Consider the following 16,712-nt stretch of genomic DNA (forward strand, 5'->3'; position numbering starts at 1 on the left):
CTAGGGCACTGGCCTATGCGGCCATTCCACCATTGTGGCACCACAGATCAGCTTATCTGGCAGTTCTTTTGGCAACAAACACTAGCTGAGCACTGCCAGCTGTGAAGAAAAAAGGCACCAAAGGCACGACCTCTGATGGCAGCATACAGGGCCCAGAACAATACAGACTACAGGCCTGATCACAGCACTCAGAGGTGCAACAGACAGCACAAAAAAATGGCACGAACAGAGGCCAAACCTCCTGTCCCTGCTGTACACTTTTCGGCTGCTGTCCACAAAGTATTGCCAAAAGCATGGCCCTGCGACATGTCCAAAGGACCAAAAACAACTGAGGGCCGCAAAGAAGGAGGCTGAACAACACCAAAAAGAAATACTAGTGTCTGGATCAACTGTTACACTACTAAGGTGACAGAAAACATTCTGATCAGAACATATGCTTCAATTCTTCTCACTGCACCTATTGAAACTGAACACTTGAAAGAAAAAGGTCAAACACAAGCGCACTGTGCAAACATGCAACCCTTCATTAACGCCACAGCACTGAGGTTGTCATATCACATAAAATTCCTGGCTTCTCTGTCACGAAATTCCCTTATTACTGGAGAGAGGTCACACGAGCTCACGATGCCATCACAATCTGGTGGCCAGGCAGCCGATTGGTCGAGAGAGGTCACATGACCTTGTGATGTCATCAAAACATGCCCACCATGGCAGGTGACCACAGTGAGCACCTGCCAAAATCCCAAATTCCAAAATATTCAAACCTACGCCCAAAATTTTGTAAGTAGACTCACCCCAAAGAATGGATTGAGGCAGATTAGTGGGTGGATTATGTTGGATTAATGTGTGGATTAGTGTAATCCCGTACGATAATCCAATGGAACATACTCGGACATTCTAGAAGGTGATGACTCATGCTGGCCATATAAGGGTAATGGAACCTGTTCCAACCGGAGTTTGTAGACACCATGCATAGGAGGCAACCTAAATGCTATCAAATTTTATACTTAAAGAATCGCATTAAGAAGGCCCAGGAATGCCAGGGGTGCCTCCAGCGCTGTTGCCACCCACCAGGGTGGTGCCCATAATGCCAACATCGCCAGGATCGCCTCCACGGGCACTTGGACCGGGAGCTCGTACGACGCCGCCAACGACGCCGCCAGCGACGCGAGCCTGAGCACTTCGAACACCGCCTCGACGCCGGCTGCCTAGATGCCACTGACTGGACCCATGCAATGCTTCCTCAGCACCGAACTGTGAGCACGAATGCCGAACGCCAGTCGACTGGGTGTTTCCGGCTCGTGTGTATTGGTAGTCTTTGTGTTAGTTTTGTTACTTAGTTTTGTGTGCTAGTGTTTGTGTCGTGCAGGGCGTATTAAATATGCGTCTGTGTGGCTACACCTGTCGCCTAGTCCATTCTTTCGGCCCGAGTGTTCTCGGGGGATCCGTGACAAAGTTAAGTGGCGAGTCTGCCAGGATTCATTTCCTTTCAAATGCAAGCAGAGCTGCCTTACATTATTCTTTCTTTTTCTTTGCCAAAAAATGCAAGAATGCAATGAGAGGGAAATAACTAGAAGAATAAGAATGGGGTGGAGCACATATGGCAGGTTATCTCAGATCATGAACGGCAGTTTCCCAATATCCCTCAAGAGAAAAGTCTACAACAGCTGTGTCTTACTGGTACTCGCCTATGGGGCAGACGCGTGGAGGCTAACAAAAAGGGTTCAGCTTAAGTTGAGGACAACACAGCGAGCTACGGAAAGAAAAATGATGGGTGTAACGTTAAGAGATCGGAAGCGGGCGGAGTAAGGGATCAAACAAGGGCTAATGATGTCCTAGCCAAAGTCAAGAGAAAGAAATGGGCTTGGGCAGGGCATGTAATTCGAAGGCAAGATAACCGCTGGTCCTTAAGGGTAACGGAGTGGATTCCTAGAGAAGGCAAGCATAGCAGGGGGCGGCAGAAAGTTAGGTGGGCGGATGAGATTAAGAAATTTGCGGGAATATGGCGGCCGCAACTGGCAGCAAAGGACAGGGTTAATTGGAGAAGCCTTTGCCCTCCAGTGGGAGTAGTCAGGCTGATGATGATGATGATGTCCGCTGGCAGAGCTTGCCTGTGTCCTACCAACCTACTGAACTGCTTGCTTCAAATGTGCCAATTAAGACCACATTAGCCAAGGCTGCATTCACCACCATGGAAGCAATGAATGAGGACCAGAATGTAGAGAAAGCGCTGGGAAGAACGGATTGACCCATGTCTTAATAATTGAGCTTGTCTTTGTGCTCTCGCCGAGTAGTAAGGCTTTTCTTGACAAGAAGCACTTTTCCGGCTATCCTCTATTCTGGGTCAATTTCAGCAATATAGCTTTGAAACTTTTATTTCTAGAAATCATTTACAGTAAAATTTGGCAAACTCTGTTGGTTGGAATAATTTTTTTCTGCCTTTTATGCGAATATACCCACCAGCCAAAGCACTTTGGTTGTTGTACTGATGACTGAGTGACTACGCCGCTGTTACTGCCGACATGCTTTTGCATGTGCACTGTGCCCATTAAAGGGGCATAAAATTAGTCCTGTGTTGGTAGTGGAAACTGAAACTCGAGCTGCTGTCAGGCAGAGAAATGAAACAGTGCAGGCGTTGCCTCCACCAGCTGATCAATGCACCCGGACAATGTCTGTGCACTGATCCCTGAGGCTGGGTCACACCAATGCCATTCACTTCCAAAGGGCGATCCAGGAGTACTACCAAGTTTTGTGGCATGATGATGGTGACTAGCCACGTGTGTGCCTGAGCGGGGCTACACTCACTTGGGCAGGTTGTAGGAGAGGGTCTTGGTGCTGGGCTGGCCCTCCGAGGAGGCCAGCTTCTGCATGGTCTCCACCAGGAAGGAGAACACCTTGGCGTTCTCCGCGTGGAAGGTGCTCTCCGCAGTGAAGAAGGTCTGCAGGTTCGACACCAGGAATGGGATGCGGCTGCAGAGAGACAAGAGACTTGCTCCACACCTCCCTGCCTCTCTGCGTGGATCCAGGGAATCACTGGCCACGGGTGTCAAATGACACCATCGGAAAAACCTGTTGGCTGACCCAAGTTCAGACTGACCGCACCATGGATCTAGTTCAGCCCAGTGCGGAACAAAGACCTCTCCGAACTCACACACAGCAGGCTGATAAGATCATCTTGAGTGGCTCTGCGCAGTCACTCCACAGTGAGCTTTGTTCCCAGGCTGAGCACTGCTTCACTCATCAGCAGCAGCCTGACTACGCCAACTAAGGTCCCTCCCATATCTTCCCCACTTAACCCAGTCCTCTGCCAGCCGTGGCCACCTCCACAGGTGGACTGAGCGTTAATTGGCGCATTCATACAGGGAGGGCCACAACTCACAATCCCCAAAAGACACAATCCATCTGCAACAATGCACGCGGCTGCGAAGGCTTTCACTTTTCACAAACCACACCTCTTCGGCAGCACAGAAAATGTTGGCATGCTGTCTTTCATTGAAGGCTCGGACAAAAGTTGGCCCAGCTCCCCCTAGTACGTGCCACATTTTCCTCCTCCTCTGATCTGCAAGTAGCGAAGAGGGACTGCAAACTGTCCTCAACTGGCTCCACTGCAGCCTACTATTACAAGAGAGACTCTTTTACACTTGCTCAAGGATTGGTGAAAAGATGGACTTCCCTAGCCTGTGCGCAACTGGCCCTGACCACTTCCTGTGCTCCAAACAACTGTTAACGAACTGCTGCCGGTGAAAGAGATGCACGGGAACAGTCTCAGCACCTTCTGAGGCAACGCCCAAAAGAAGAACCATACTGTCAGGATAGAGCAGGGCTACAATCACTTGTTTTCCCCGAGCACATCCATTTCCTGTAACTATACTATACATTCATCCAGAGTGCCTAAGGCCACTATTCAGGGCTCCGAACAAGCTCACAAGGAGCGAAAAAAAAAAAAGTAAGCAAGCCCAGAAAAAAGAAGAGAACGCACGTCCCCCCTTGATTCAAAATGAAGCGACGATGACAGCCGCATCATCAAGTGTCTCCAACAGAGGCTCACTCAACCCGTGCCCTGAACAGCACTTAGATGGGGTCTGCACACAGTGACGAGCGATATCATCACGTTGCGACATCAAAATTTGCCTCCCAAGGGCATAAATGCAGAAAAACGTTGAGCTGCTGCTGTGCAGAGAAGTTGTCTGCATGCAGCACCCTGAGGGCCGTTTCACATGCTGCGACTAGAATGAAAATAGCTGGCCTAGTCAGTTACGCCGCATTGCGATTTTTGCACAGTGCTTTCACATGCAACGCGTACCCAGCGAATTCGGTCGGAGTAGACACGCAAGGTTGCTCGATGTTCGCATAGGTAACCCACGATTAAATGCGACAGAAACGCTGCACGGAATGTGTTGACGATGTTATGACCAGCGTGTTTTTAGATGCAAGGCAATATTTCGTATGTTGTGATTAGAATAAACAGTTTTGCTTACGCCGCGGCAACAGCTCCCACGTGACACGCGCCGTCTCGGCGCTACCCATTGGTCAGTCGCAGGGCGAACACACCGACGCTGCGACTGAATTCCAACCGGACGGAACTTGGTCGCAGGCCGTCTGCAGCTAGACCGACGGCCCTCCCTAGTCGCAGACCGACAGAATTCGCAGCGTCGCAGGTGAGAATCGCATGCATGTGAAACGGCCCCGAGAGAGCCTGTTGGGTCAGCCAAAAAAGCACATGGAGCACACCCAAGGCCATGCAAGGTGCCCAGGGTGCATTCATAAAGGCGAGTCTCCCTCACTTAAATGTGAAGCAAAGACGAGGCCAGGAACCAATACTATACTTCATCTCATAAAACGTTCTGCTGCACTATGAAAGTCTGAGCTCTCTTGTCCAATCAGGGCTAAGGAAGTCAACAAAAATAGACTCTTAAATATCTCAGCAATGTAGTGACTCGTCTTTAAACAATTACTGCGCTAACCGAAAAGATAGTTCAGGTTGTTGTTCTTAAAAATACAGTGAGCATTTCATTCACTCATTAAATTAGCAGAGGAAGTCCGATGAATGCAGCACTACAGAGGCCTGCCATGAAGGGGTGCACCGATATTCATAAACATGCAAGGCGCCCGCCGAGTCTCCAGCACGCAGCAGCTGGACACTGGTGCTCTTTTTTCCCCATAGATGGAGCCACCAGTAGCGAAGTGAGAGGCTCGGAGGAGCACATTTTGTAGCCAATGACGTTCCAATTGGCTCAAATCACAACCTTCACAGTGCTGCAAACAACTTGTGAGATGGAGTACAGGGCCCATTAATAAATGCACCAGTCTCACTCTCTCCAAAGTGAAGCAAGGAGGAGGCCAGGAATATTAAGGCGGAGGAAGCCTTTAATGCGTCATCGTTGTAAGCAGGAGCTGTCGACAGAAATGTCACGCTCTTCAATTGGTTGAAATGGTCATGACATCGCAGTGCGCGAATTTCAAACGGGGCCAATTGTACTTTGGCTAGCAACCATGCAACCAATTAAAGGAATGGTATAGTGATGCTTCAAGAAAACTAATTAAATAAATAAATTAAACAGAGTAGTAAATTGGTGGAGTTGGGGAATGGAACCAGGGTCTCCAGAGTGCGAGATGAGCAGCTCAATGGTTTGGTATGAACAAAGGCACATCTAGTCAATAGGGTGTCTTTGTTCACTCCCATCTTCCTCCCTCAAGGTTCAGGTGTCCACCGAGATATGTGAGACAGACACATTTCCTTTCCTCAAAAACCGATTTACCCACGAGTATGGCATTCCACTCTTAGAGGCAAAGCTTAACAACTTAACCACACATCAGTGACACAAGCAACAACACCGTGCTTAACCCTTTGAAGGTTTTTGCCGTATATGTACGGCGGCGGTTTTGTGTCCCGCAAGGTCTCTGCCGTACGGGTACGGTTTCGATCTTCCGTTTGAAATTTTGCGCCAAAACAAGAATGCGTGCTCACTGGGGGGTGCTGCCACCTCTTAGGACTTACAAGAAGTGTTTGAATTTTGTGCTGCCTTCTTACGGAGATAAGCAGAACTTATGTCTAGCTTTAGCGCGGCGGCACAGACTGCGGCAACACCCCTTTTGTAGTTTTGGTTTCGCCGCGTGATCGCAACGGAGTCGCGCAAAATTTGAGTTTTCTTTTTGTCAGCACTATCTTGCAGGGGCTGCCGAAGTTGATTTCTATCTTTATTGGCGCTGCTCTTAGCTTGCTTATCACCCTTCCTCGCGAGGTACTCTCGCCCTCTGTGGCAACGCGCCTACACGGTTTCGATTCCGCCGCAGGATCGCAACGGAGTTGCGCGAAACGTGTTTTCTCTTTGTGGGCACTGTTTTGCAGAGGCGGCGAAAGTTGATTTCTATCTTTATTGGTGCTGCTCTTAGCTTGCTTATCACCGTTGTTATTCTATTCTATTGAACATTTTCCAGTTGTGAGTGATGCTGTCACCAAAGTACTGTTCCTAATTTTTTTTTTACTATTTACAGTAGAACCCCGCTGTTACGTTCCTCACTGCTGCGTTTTCCCGGCTGTTACGTCGTTTTCTTCGGGTCCCGGCATAGCTTCCATAGGATCCAATGTATTGGGAACCCCGCTGTTACGTCGTAGCCGAGGAAACGATCCCACATGATACGTCGCAACCGGGCTCCCCGAACCCGCCCGGGCAATGCGCGCCAACCGCCATTTTGATTTTTGACGAGTCTTGGCCCGGCTTGGCTACGGAACTGGCTGCAAGAAGCCGCACGCGAGTTGGGAGAGGCCGCCACTAGATGGCTATCTGCCTCGCACGCCGAACGCCGCGATCTTTATCGTGGGAGGTGGTGAGGAGGAGGCCCGCGGCTGCGGTCGCTTATCAGCGCGTCTTTTCTTTCACTCTTTCTTTTTAACTTTTAACTCTCCTCTATCTGCAAGTGACAGCGGTGGTGGCTCGGCTGGAGCCAGTCGGCAGGGCCCGTGCAATTTCCTTTTCATCCTTCTCAGTCGCAACAACATCTTTATTGTGCTTTGATGGCGTGATAGCGTTGAGTAAGCGGAAGGGGCTTTCCCTTGAGGAAAAGCTGGACGTACTAAACGCAGTCGACAGGCAGCCAGGGCGGCTTACGCGGAGCAGCGCGGCGAGCAGCCTACGAACATTTCAGTGCTTGACGCTGTGCACAACGTTGCTTCAGGGTGGACTGCAGTGAGCGCGTGAACTGCACAGCACTGCTGCGTGCGTGCGGTGTGGCCGCACCGCAAAGCGACGCTGACAGCAATGCGGCCTTTGCTATTGAGAAATGCGTTGTTCTTTCCAGCGAGCGAAAGAAACTGCAATCCACCATTCTCGATTTTTTAAAGTCCGAGGGTCAATTTGCGGAAATGAATTGTTTCAAGTCAAAGCTGCACTGTTTTCATTAATTTTCGGTGCTTTCCTCACTGTTGCGTTTTCCCGGCTGTTACGTTTTTTTTCCCCGGTCCGGTGAAAAACGTATGAACGGGGTTCTACTGTATTCTTGATTATATACATTTTGTAGACTCAAGATCCGCAATAAAGTAATTTGACCACCTGGGAAAGTTTTCTTCAAAATAATTCAACCCTCAAAGGGTTAAGGCTCCCGCCTCACAGCACTTTAGGTCAACAAAGTGGCCCCCTGAATTTTTCGTGGTCACAGCAGACAAAAAATAGAGGCATATTTATATCCCTTCCTCCTGACGCCATGTGAGTGCATGTCTGTTCACTTTCCACTCTTCTGCTCACTGTGAAAACAAGTGATCGCTGAAGCCAACAGTCGTACCTGTCATACAGGGCGGGAAGTTCTTCGTGCAGTTCGTTGTTGATCACCTCGTACATCTGCTTGGCCTCCTCCAACTCTTCCCGTGCCTGAGAACGGAGGAAGAACATTACCCCCTCGTGAAAACAACCCCTACTTAATTCACGCCCACGTGGGAAGGCACAAAGTAAATATGAACCACTTCCCTCTGAACACTGCAGCTACCCAAGCAGTGGACACAAACAAGAAAGCATAAAAAGCCACAGTGAAAATTTTTCACTTATACTTCAAAAGCCAAACTCAATGCGTTAGTTTGCAAATAAAAGGAGAAATAACAAGTTTTTCACAGCAGCATTTTTTTACCCAAGCATGTTTTCCCCGCACCTGCATGCAGGCTGGTGGTCTGGTGCAGCAGGAAGCATAAAGTGTGCGAGTAAAAGTTGAAATTCCACACACACACACGCACACACACACACACACACACACACACACACACACACACACACATATGCGCGCGCGTGTGTGCGTGTGCGTATGTGTGCGCGCATGTTTCACAGGGTGTTTCATGCAAAATGAACCAAGGATTTTAAAAAAAGTGGCGCATTGGAGCTGGCCAAAATCAACGAGCGGGTTAAGAAGGGGGTTAAGAAAGGACCGATCCAGCTTTTTGCACCAACATATCTCCTGCGGGGTCCTTTTTTTTCAGGATTTAAAGAAAGCCCACGAAACATGAAACCACGTGACGGCGCTCATGCATTACGATATTCCAGCGCTCCCAACTGTGTTTCGAACAAACAGGGCGCGCACGCACACCGTGCCCAAGTAAGCGGCCGCCGCTCAGATCGATGGGCTGCAAAATGATAAAAATAAAAACAAAAAATGGAGGCCACCTAGAAATAGGCGACTTCAATGCTTTCGCTTCTTTCTTTGTTTTGCCTCTGCGATGGCTTACTAGAAGCGCCATCTGAACTGGCCGTCGGTGGCCCGCTTATCACTTATTGCAGATCACTCCACGCGCTTGGCGGCACTACAATACGGTAGTGCAAGAGTGCAATCACGTGGTTTTCTTTTCAGATTTCGTGGGCTTTCTTAAAATGCTGGAAAAAAAAACCCCAAGTAGAACATACATTCTTACAAAAAACTGGATCAGTTGTTTCGTAACACTTCTAGAGCTTAATGAAACGCACATGACCCAAAAACGGATATTAAAAATTTTGCACAACCAACACCAGCTAATTAACTAATTAAGCAGAATTTAAAAAATACTCCGAGGAGCGCCACATGACGGGTTTCAACCAGCTCTGGTGCCCCACTTTTTTGAATCCTTAGACAATGTGACACGAAACACCCTGTATATATGGGAGAAGTCAACAGCCACAGAAATTAAGGAACACAAGAAATATTTTGTATATTTATTTATTTTGTGGTGTTGATCAATGGAAAATATTACTGAATATTTTATCGCTTAAAGCTAATTGATTAGAAAAGCAGAAGAAAAAACAACCACATGCCGCCGGTGGGAACCGAACCCACGACCTCCGAATTACCCGTCCGGTGCTGTACCAACTGAGCTACAGCGACGGCTGTCAGATCTTCTTTCGGGGATATTTATGTTTACAAATGACCCAACCTTGAGAGTGTTCATCAGTGCCACCCACGTTCTTAAGCGGTGGACGTAGCACGTCCTGAGTTACCGCTGTTGTGACGTAGAACGTCATTCGAAGCTGTGTGAGAACCCTCTTATGCCTCCTATGGCGTCAAGACTGCCAGAACCAATATATATATATGAAGTAGACTGACATGTACACGCTTAAAAAACGTAACAAGGGTTCACTGACATTTCGACTGGGGACCAGTCTTCTTCAGAGTATTTCACTCTGAAGAAGACTGGTGCCCCGTCGAAATGTCAGTAAACCCTTGTTATGTTTTCAAGCGTGTGTCAGTCTATTTTATAAGTATATAACTTCTGAATCATTGTGCCTTCCTCACAACAGTTGTACATAATTCCAGATAACAAATTAGGGGTGCACAAATCATGCGAGTAAACACGATACTTTTCAGCCAGCATGCAAGGCACCTAGGAGGATCGAATATGCTGTAGTAGGACGTTCATGCGGGCTGGCTGGTTCATTTTATCACAGGGTAGAACTGCACGAATGGGACAGGAGAGAGACAGAGACAACGTGCTGACATTTTAGTTTCCATGTCTCCTGTCCTGTCCTACCTTTTATTCAAATGTGCTACTCAGTCTACAAATAACTGCACTAACTGCAGCCCGTCATGGCATCCTCAAAAGCTAGAGGACACACTAGAATGTTCCGTATTTCTCAGATCTTAATTTTTCCAGGCAAGCCATATCCGCTAATACATCGTTTGTTGTCTGTGCATCATTCACTTAACAAACTACAGTCGACGACCGATTTTTTGGACTGTCCAAGGACCACGAAAACGATAAAAAAATCGGGCAGACCAGAAAATTAAATTTCACAGGAAAAAATCGCGAACGTATTACCAATATGCCGGAGGAAGCCGCCAGTGGTATTGCACACATTCTAAAGCTCCTCATGACTATATTTCGCCGCCCGACATGTGCGCGGATGATGGGCGGTGGCCGCTTTTCACGAGCTCGGCCTGGCTGTGATGCCCTCGGCATGTCGCCGATGAACGCAGGGGTTGGGACAAAGTCTAAATGGGAAAGCGAACACGCCACTGCGGGAACTGCACTGCGCCCACAGTATGATGGGCCCGGAACGAGATCGCGAAGATGGCAGAACAATAAGAACAGGGTAAACGGCCGAAGCAAGCGTTCTGTCGGCGTTGGTTTTCACCATTAGGCCTCGTGACTAGAGCCAAAATCGGCATTGTATCCAGCGATCTGCACTCTGCGGTGGCTTGCGTATAATGAGGCGTCTTGCCTGTCATCAAAATGCCCGTTCTTTACGGTTTTACAATAGAAGGGTCGGGCTGGGTGCATTTTGCCGCGAGTACGCTGACCTTGCTCTGAAATGCACCACCGTTTCCTCCCACGCGCTTCGCTGCTACCTCTTTCTGTATTCGGGACGAAATATTCGGCACAGATGAGTTCCGTGAACTCAGACTACGGTTCAAGTTCGTGCGGCAGAAGATATTCAAGAACAGTACGAATTCAAAACCACGCGGGCGCAATGTGCCGACTCGCGCAGAATTTCAGCATCGCAAGCAAGGCTCCCTTTAAGCTTGAATTTAATTTTATTTTATATCAAGTTTTTGATCTCTCCTGCAGTTTGAATTAATGAGGTTCCACTGTACACATTATATGGTGGCTTGAGTAATGGCGGTCAGTGTGAAAAGGTCCAAAAAATCGTGTGGTCAGTTGCGGTGCATCCGAAATTTCATGCGCTCTTATACGTTGGCTCTATGGGCCATGTCACGGTGCCGCGAAAAAGTCCGAATAATCAAGCATGTCCGAGAAATTAGCCGTCCAAATTTTTGGTGGTCGACTGTACTGCTCCTTTCCGGTATAGTACGCGAAGTTGGTCCCAACGCTATGAAAAATGCCGTGGCAGAGCGGCCTTGAGGTCAATTACGACCATGTGATGTTGTTTAACGTGCACTGAAATTGCAGAGCACAAGGGAATCTTTCTATTTCACATCAATCTTTTAAAATGCAGCCACATTCCAATGATAGAAAGGCAGGTTACTGCCACAGAAAACAGAGCTTTTACGATACCAAAAAAAACAAAGTACAGGCATTGCTGCCACTGGAAATTTTCATGCAAACTGTGATGACGTCCAGTGCTTGTTTACTGGGGAACCCCGAAAGTAGACCATCCACTTCCAGCCATCAATGCACTCAATGTCATCACCAATAGTACTGTGTGTCTGCATCAAGGGGCAGGAGCTCAGTTTGTAACTCTGCACTTCTCAGTGGTAAATGCTACACCCTCAGCCAGTGAGCGAATACCAGCATAGAGCTCCAAGTACCCACACCATCATCAACATAACTATGACCAAAAAATGGACAGAGTTGGAGGAAACAAAACCTTTTTCCAGAATCCAATCTTTGACCTAAAATATGCTGGCATTCTACTTGTACGTACGCCGCACTTAAAATAATCTCTCCCCGTCTGAGTTATTTTGCTTTCAGCAGAGAAAGTGGGGATGCCATGGGCACCTCGCAGAGAAAATGTGCAACAATGACAGAATGAAGACACACGAGGGGAAAAATGCTACTTTCCAGACATGCCACCCATTTCTCCTATTTGTATGAGTCTAGTTTTCACTGCAGGAATCTCAGTGGACACATCATTGGCTTTGAACTGCCACAAGATGGAATCTGAGAAAGCTCCAGAGATGAGGTGGCACACAAACCTACCATACCACACCGCAACTCGCCTTCTCATCAGGTATCAAACATTGACAAAAAGAAGGAAAAAAAAGTGCATGCCCTCCTCACCTTGCCTAGCTTGTAGTCGTCCTTCTTTTTCGCCGAGTTCCTGAGGCTCTCCACACTGTGCCGGCTCTTGTCATAGTCCACCAGTTTCCGGCCCCTCTTGGCTATCCGACCCTGGCAGAGGCAGAAAAGCAATGGCGGCCATCATCCACCACAAGTTTTGTGCCTCACAAGTGCTCACTCAGTGCACGAACATACATAGGAACTTGGACACGTACGGTCCTAAGACCCCCCTTCAAATATCCACTAACCTTCACACAGGGCCCTCATGAGATTCACTTCCCAATGCAGACCATCCAGCAATGTATCCTCCGTAAATCCCCAAGAAGTTAAGGGCACTTTTGAAACATGCACATATAAGACCGCATCATTGCTGTGCTATTTTGAGAGCAAAACGTGGATTCCACACTAAGGTCACGTTCCGGTATGATAGCTCCTGAGCAGTGCTGTCACCATCGTCAACAATGCCATCACTCTGTAGCTAAACTGAAAATATCCTGGACCCCCACCCCACAATATCGTGTATTGCTCAAATGAACGCACGCAGTAGAATGCTTCTCCCAGCCAAATGGGTGCATTGTTCGAGCTCAAATTTCGCACAAAAATGGCATTTGGTCGGCACAATTGTTTCATGCTGCATCTGTTTGGGTTACTTGCCTGAATCGATCAAAAAAAGTCGTATATTCGCATCGTCTGCGACGACTCCGAAGGAAATCAGGCTTTTGTGTCAGCGATCACACCGGTGGCGCCATCTCGTTTGGTGGCCGTGGAGATTCAGCAAAGGAGGGGGGGTTTGGGAGGTTTGGAGACGCTCTTTCAACTGGTTTTTTAATGGTCACAGAAAATTTACTTTGCTGAAAACTTAGTTTGGCCAAACTAAGGTTTCTGTGACCATTAAAAAACCAGTTGAAAGAGCGTCTCCAAACCTCCCAAACCCCCCCTCCTTTGCTGAATCTCCACGGCCACCAAACGAGATGGCGCCACCGGTGTGATCGCTGACACAAAAGCCTGATTTCCTTCGGAGTCGTCGCAGACGATGTGAATATACGACTTTTTTTGATCGATTCAGGCAAGTAACCCAAACAGATGTAGCATGAAACAATTCTGTTGACCAAATGCCATTTCTGTGCGAAATTCGAGCTCGAACAATGCGCCCGTTTAGCTGGGAGAAGCATTCTACGGCGTGCGTTTATTTGCGCAGCACGCATTACACGCCGATGATACCGCACTCTGGTCTGGCACTGGGGCACCAGGGCATGTACAGGAATGCCTTACAAAACAGCAGGCAACAGCATGGTGATATACACATAATCCATTGGCCTCACCTGCGAACCCCCAAGTTCAGCCTATACTTATAATCGAACGAACCATTCATGCCCCCTACCATACAAGTAGCCCTTGACAACACACCCATACACACAGTGAAAAAAACGATGATCGATTTGTGTACCGAGTCCAAATGCGCATGAGGTGCACCAGCAGTTCAGTTTTCACCTCAGCTCCGGTGTTCAGACCCAGTGTTCACGGATGACAGTTATTCAGACAGCCTTAATGGGCTAATGCTGGTCATTCTCTCTATTCCCAACTCCCTGGAAGTGGAGCAGACAAGCGATGCGCTACTGCCCATCCACTGGCAGGTGCTGCCATCAGTAGCACTCGGGCTGGGCTGTGACTCAGGTCGCTCTTCCCGAGCAGCCTCTCATGACTGCACTGCCGCCTGACCCAGTAGGCAGGTTGCCAGGTGTGTGCGCGTGCGTGCGTGCTGGTGTGTGTGTGTGTGCTTATAGATCAACACATGCTTGAAAACGTAACAAGAGTAAACTGACACTTGGAGACTAGTGTTCTTCAGAGTGCTACGTGATTATTCCAGACGAGTATTTATCATCATCATCATGATTATCAGCCTGAATATGCCCACTGCAGGGCAAAGACCTCTCCCATGTCTCTCCAATTAACCCTGTCCTTCGCCAGCTGCGGCCACCGTAACCCCACAAATTTCTTAATCTCATCCGCCCACCTAACTTTCTGCAGGCCCCTGCTACGCTTGCCTTCTCTTGGAATCCACTCCGTTACCCTTAGGGACCAGCAACCATCTTGCCTTCGCATTACATGCTCTTCCCAGGCTCATTTCTGCCCCTTGATTTTAACTAGATGTCATTAACCTGCATTTGTACCCTCGCCCACTCCGCCCTCTTCCGATCTCTTAACGTTACACCTATCATTTTTCTTTCCATAGCTCGCTGCGTTGTCCTTAACTTAAGTTGAACCCTCTTTGTTAGCCTCCACGTTTCTGCCCCGTAGGTGGGTACCAGTAAGGTACAGCCCTTGCATAATTTTCTCTTCAGGGATATTGGTAAGCTACCATTCATAATCTGAGAGAACCTGCCATATGCACTCCACCCCATTCTTATTCTTCTAGTTATTTCCCTCTCATGATCCGGATCAGCTGTCACTACCTGCCCTAAATAGACATATTCTCTAACTACTTCCAGCATCGCGCCATCAATTGAGAACTGCTGTTCTCTTGCTAGACTGCTGAATATTACTTACAGTATTGCTTATAGTATTTATAGGGGTTGCAAAAGGAAAACTCTGACTTTTCCATCAAACTCAAAGGAAACTTCAACTGTGACAGCTCGAACGTGGTATATACCTTCTTGAGTGTTCAATGTGCCAGCTTCAATATATTGCCCAAACGCCGGCACGCTTCCGAATACGGTTCAATAATCATCACGCACACGCTAAATCTCTTCCCAATCTCCCCTTATCATAACTTAGAATAACGGATAGTTGGGCTAGGTGGATTGAACTATGCATCATAGTGCTAAACAACAAAGATGGCAGAGAAGAAGACAAGACAGGCACTACCTTTTAACTGAAGCTATGATGTCTAGTTCTCCTTATCGAGACATGTTAACACTGCTGGTCAAATATTTAGCAATCTGAAAATAACCATCCTCGAATCAAACTTCGGCAGCATCATGACTTAGAAGTGCGAGAGCTGTGTTGTGTTGGGTATAGTGACGGATAAGCATCTAAGGCTATCATGTGCTCAACACAAGGTACATATAGAAAATTGTTTTGTGCATCTTTTTAATAAAAATGTCTATGGTGTAAAGGGCCTAAAAAGTTAGCACGTCCACGCATTTGCCTACAGACTCAGTGTCCGGGTGATGGTGGATGGTCTCCCCAACCCCCAAACATTAAGCTCACACCTCAAATGAAGAATCGTAATACGCTATTACAGGCAAAGCTGCATCACATACCCTTCTCACCCTTCCACAACTGAACACTTACAAAGAACCCACAGCTACCTTCAAACTAACTCATTCCCATCCCCCACCAGTCCCTTGCTCACTGTATCAGAGCCACCCCCCCCTCAACCTCCTTGGATGGAGAGGAAGGCCCAAGGGTCTCTTTCAGTCTTTCCTCTATCCACCATTCAGCAGAGTTCACATGAGGAGACTGCGACAGCAATGCTCAGCTGAAACGCAGTAGGAGAGGAGCCCTGCTTTTAGGAACCAGTAACTGTGCCCACAAAAAAGTGACACTGGTAGTAGTTCCCCCCCCAAAGGCCTTTCTTTTCAGTGTCCCTGAAGCAGTCCATACAAGGCAAGTAAAACGCTTAGCAACAAGCTTGTGACACATCCAGAGCAGCCCCTGCCCCTGTAGAACTGCAGGGTCCCGTCAAAAAGGCCAAGTGCAGTAGGCAAGATGTGCGACTGCTGGAGCAAAAGGAAGGCAGCGCTCATCACAGCAGGGTACTGGCACACAGTTCAACGATCAAGTGACTCAGCATCAGTAGCAGGGCTCAATATGTATGGCCACTCACCCGGACATCAGCAAACTGGTTGATGTAGCTGTTGAGTGGAATCATCACTTGGTCATTCATCTTCCGGTGGTAGTCATCCCAGAGAAGTTCCAGAGTCTGCATTGGAATCGTCCAAGATATACACTGGCCCTTTTTCCTTTCTGATCGATCATTGTCTGCTATTCTTTATCTCGCTTCGGTACATTTTTTAATTTGTTTTCTATTTATTTACCAAGTGGCCAACAGCACCAAAGGAATAACAGTGGGAGGTATGCACCATAAGAAATACAAAAGTTACGAAAGCTTTGCCCCTAGGCAGAGGTAAAATTACGCAGCACAAGGAACAACAGAAAAAAAAAAAAAGCCAGGACATTTAGACATGCACTTTCACAACATCGAAAAAAGCCTGTTATTGTAACACACACAAAACCACTCTGCATATTCCATTTCCTACAGGTCCTTGGAAAAAAAAGACATTCTGGGACAAATGAGTTCTCATCTTCACATTAGATTTTTGCCATCATTTATGCACGCTCACATCCACGCTAAGAATGCGTCTCTTGAAACGGCACTAAGTACAATACCACTGTTGGTGTTACATTACACATTTTTAATCCTTTAGCCACCGACCCCGAACTGTACTCGTCATGGGAGATTGTACCAATATCGCCAATGACGAGTCACATTTGTCTGGCCCAATGCTGCGCTGCTCCC

General features: G+C 47.8%; 1 protein-coding gene across 9 annotated transcripts in view; it reads right to left on the minus strand.

Annotated features, from left to right (window-relative positions):
• Amph (amphiphysin) overlaps positions 1–16,712 on the minus strand; it is a 160,084-nt gene that overhangs the window by 60,428 nt on the left and 82,944 nt on the right. For all 9 annotated transcript variants that reach the window (XM_089547583.1, XM_089547581.1, XM_089547582.1 and 6 more), the window contains exons 4-7: positions 16,020–16,115; positions 12,191–12,301; positions 7,780–7,865; positions 2,806–2,970 (exon numbers count right to left, since the gene is read on the minus strand). In XM_089547583.1, coding sequence (XP_089403709.1) covers positions 2,806–2,970; positions 7,780–7,865; positions 12,191–12,301; positions 16,020–16,115 — 458 coding nt within the window. The remainder of the gene's footprint in view (positions 1–2,805; positions 2,971–7,779; positions 7,866–12,190; positions 12,302–16,019; positions 16,116–16,712) is intronic.

This window comes from Amblyomma mixtum, chromosome 6 (assembly GCF_055824585.1).
Source record: "Amblyomma mixtum isolate Tamu chromosome 6, ASM5582458v1, whole genome shotgun sequence".
Lineage (NCBI taxonomy): Eukaryota > Metazoa > Arthropoda > Arachnida > Ixodida > Ixodidae > Amblyomma > Amblyomma mixtum.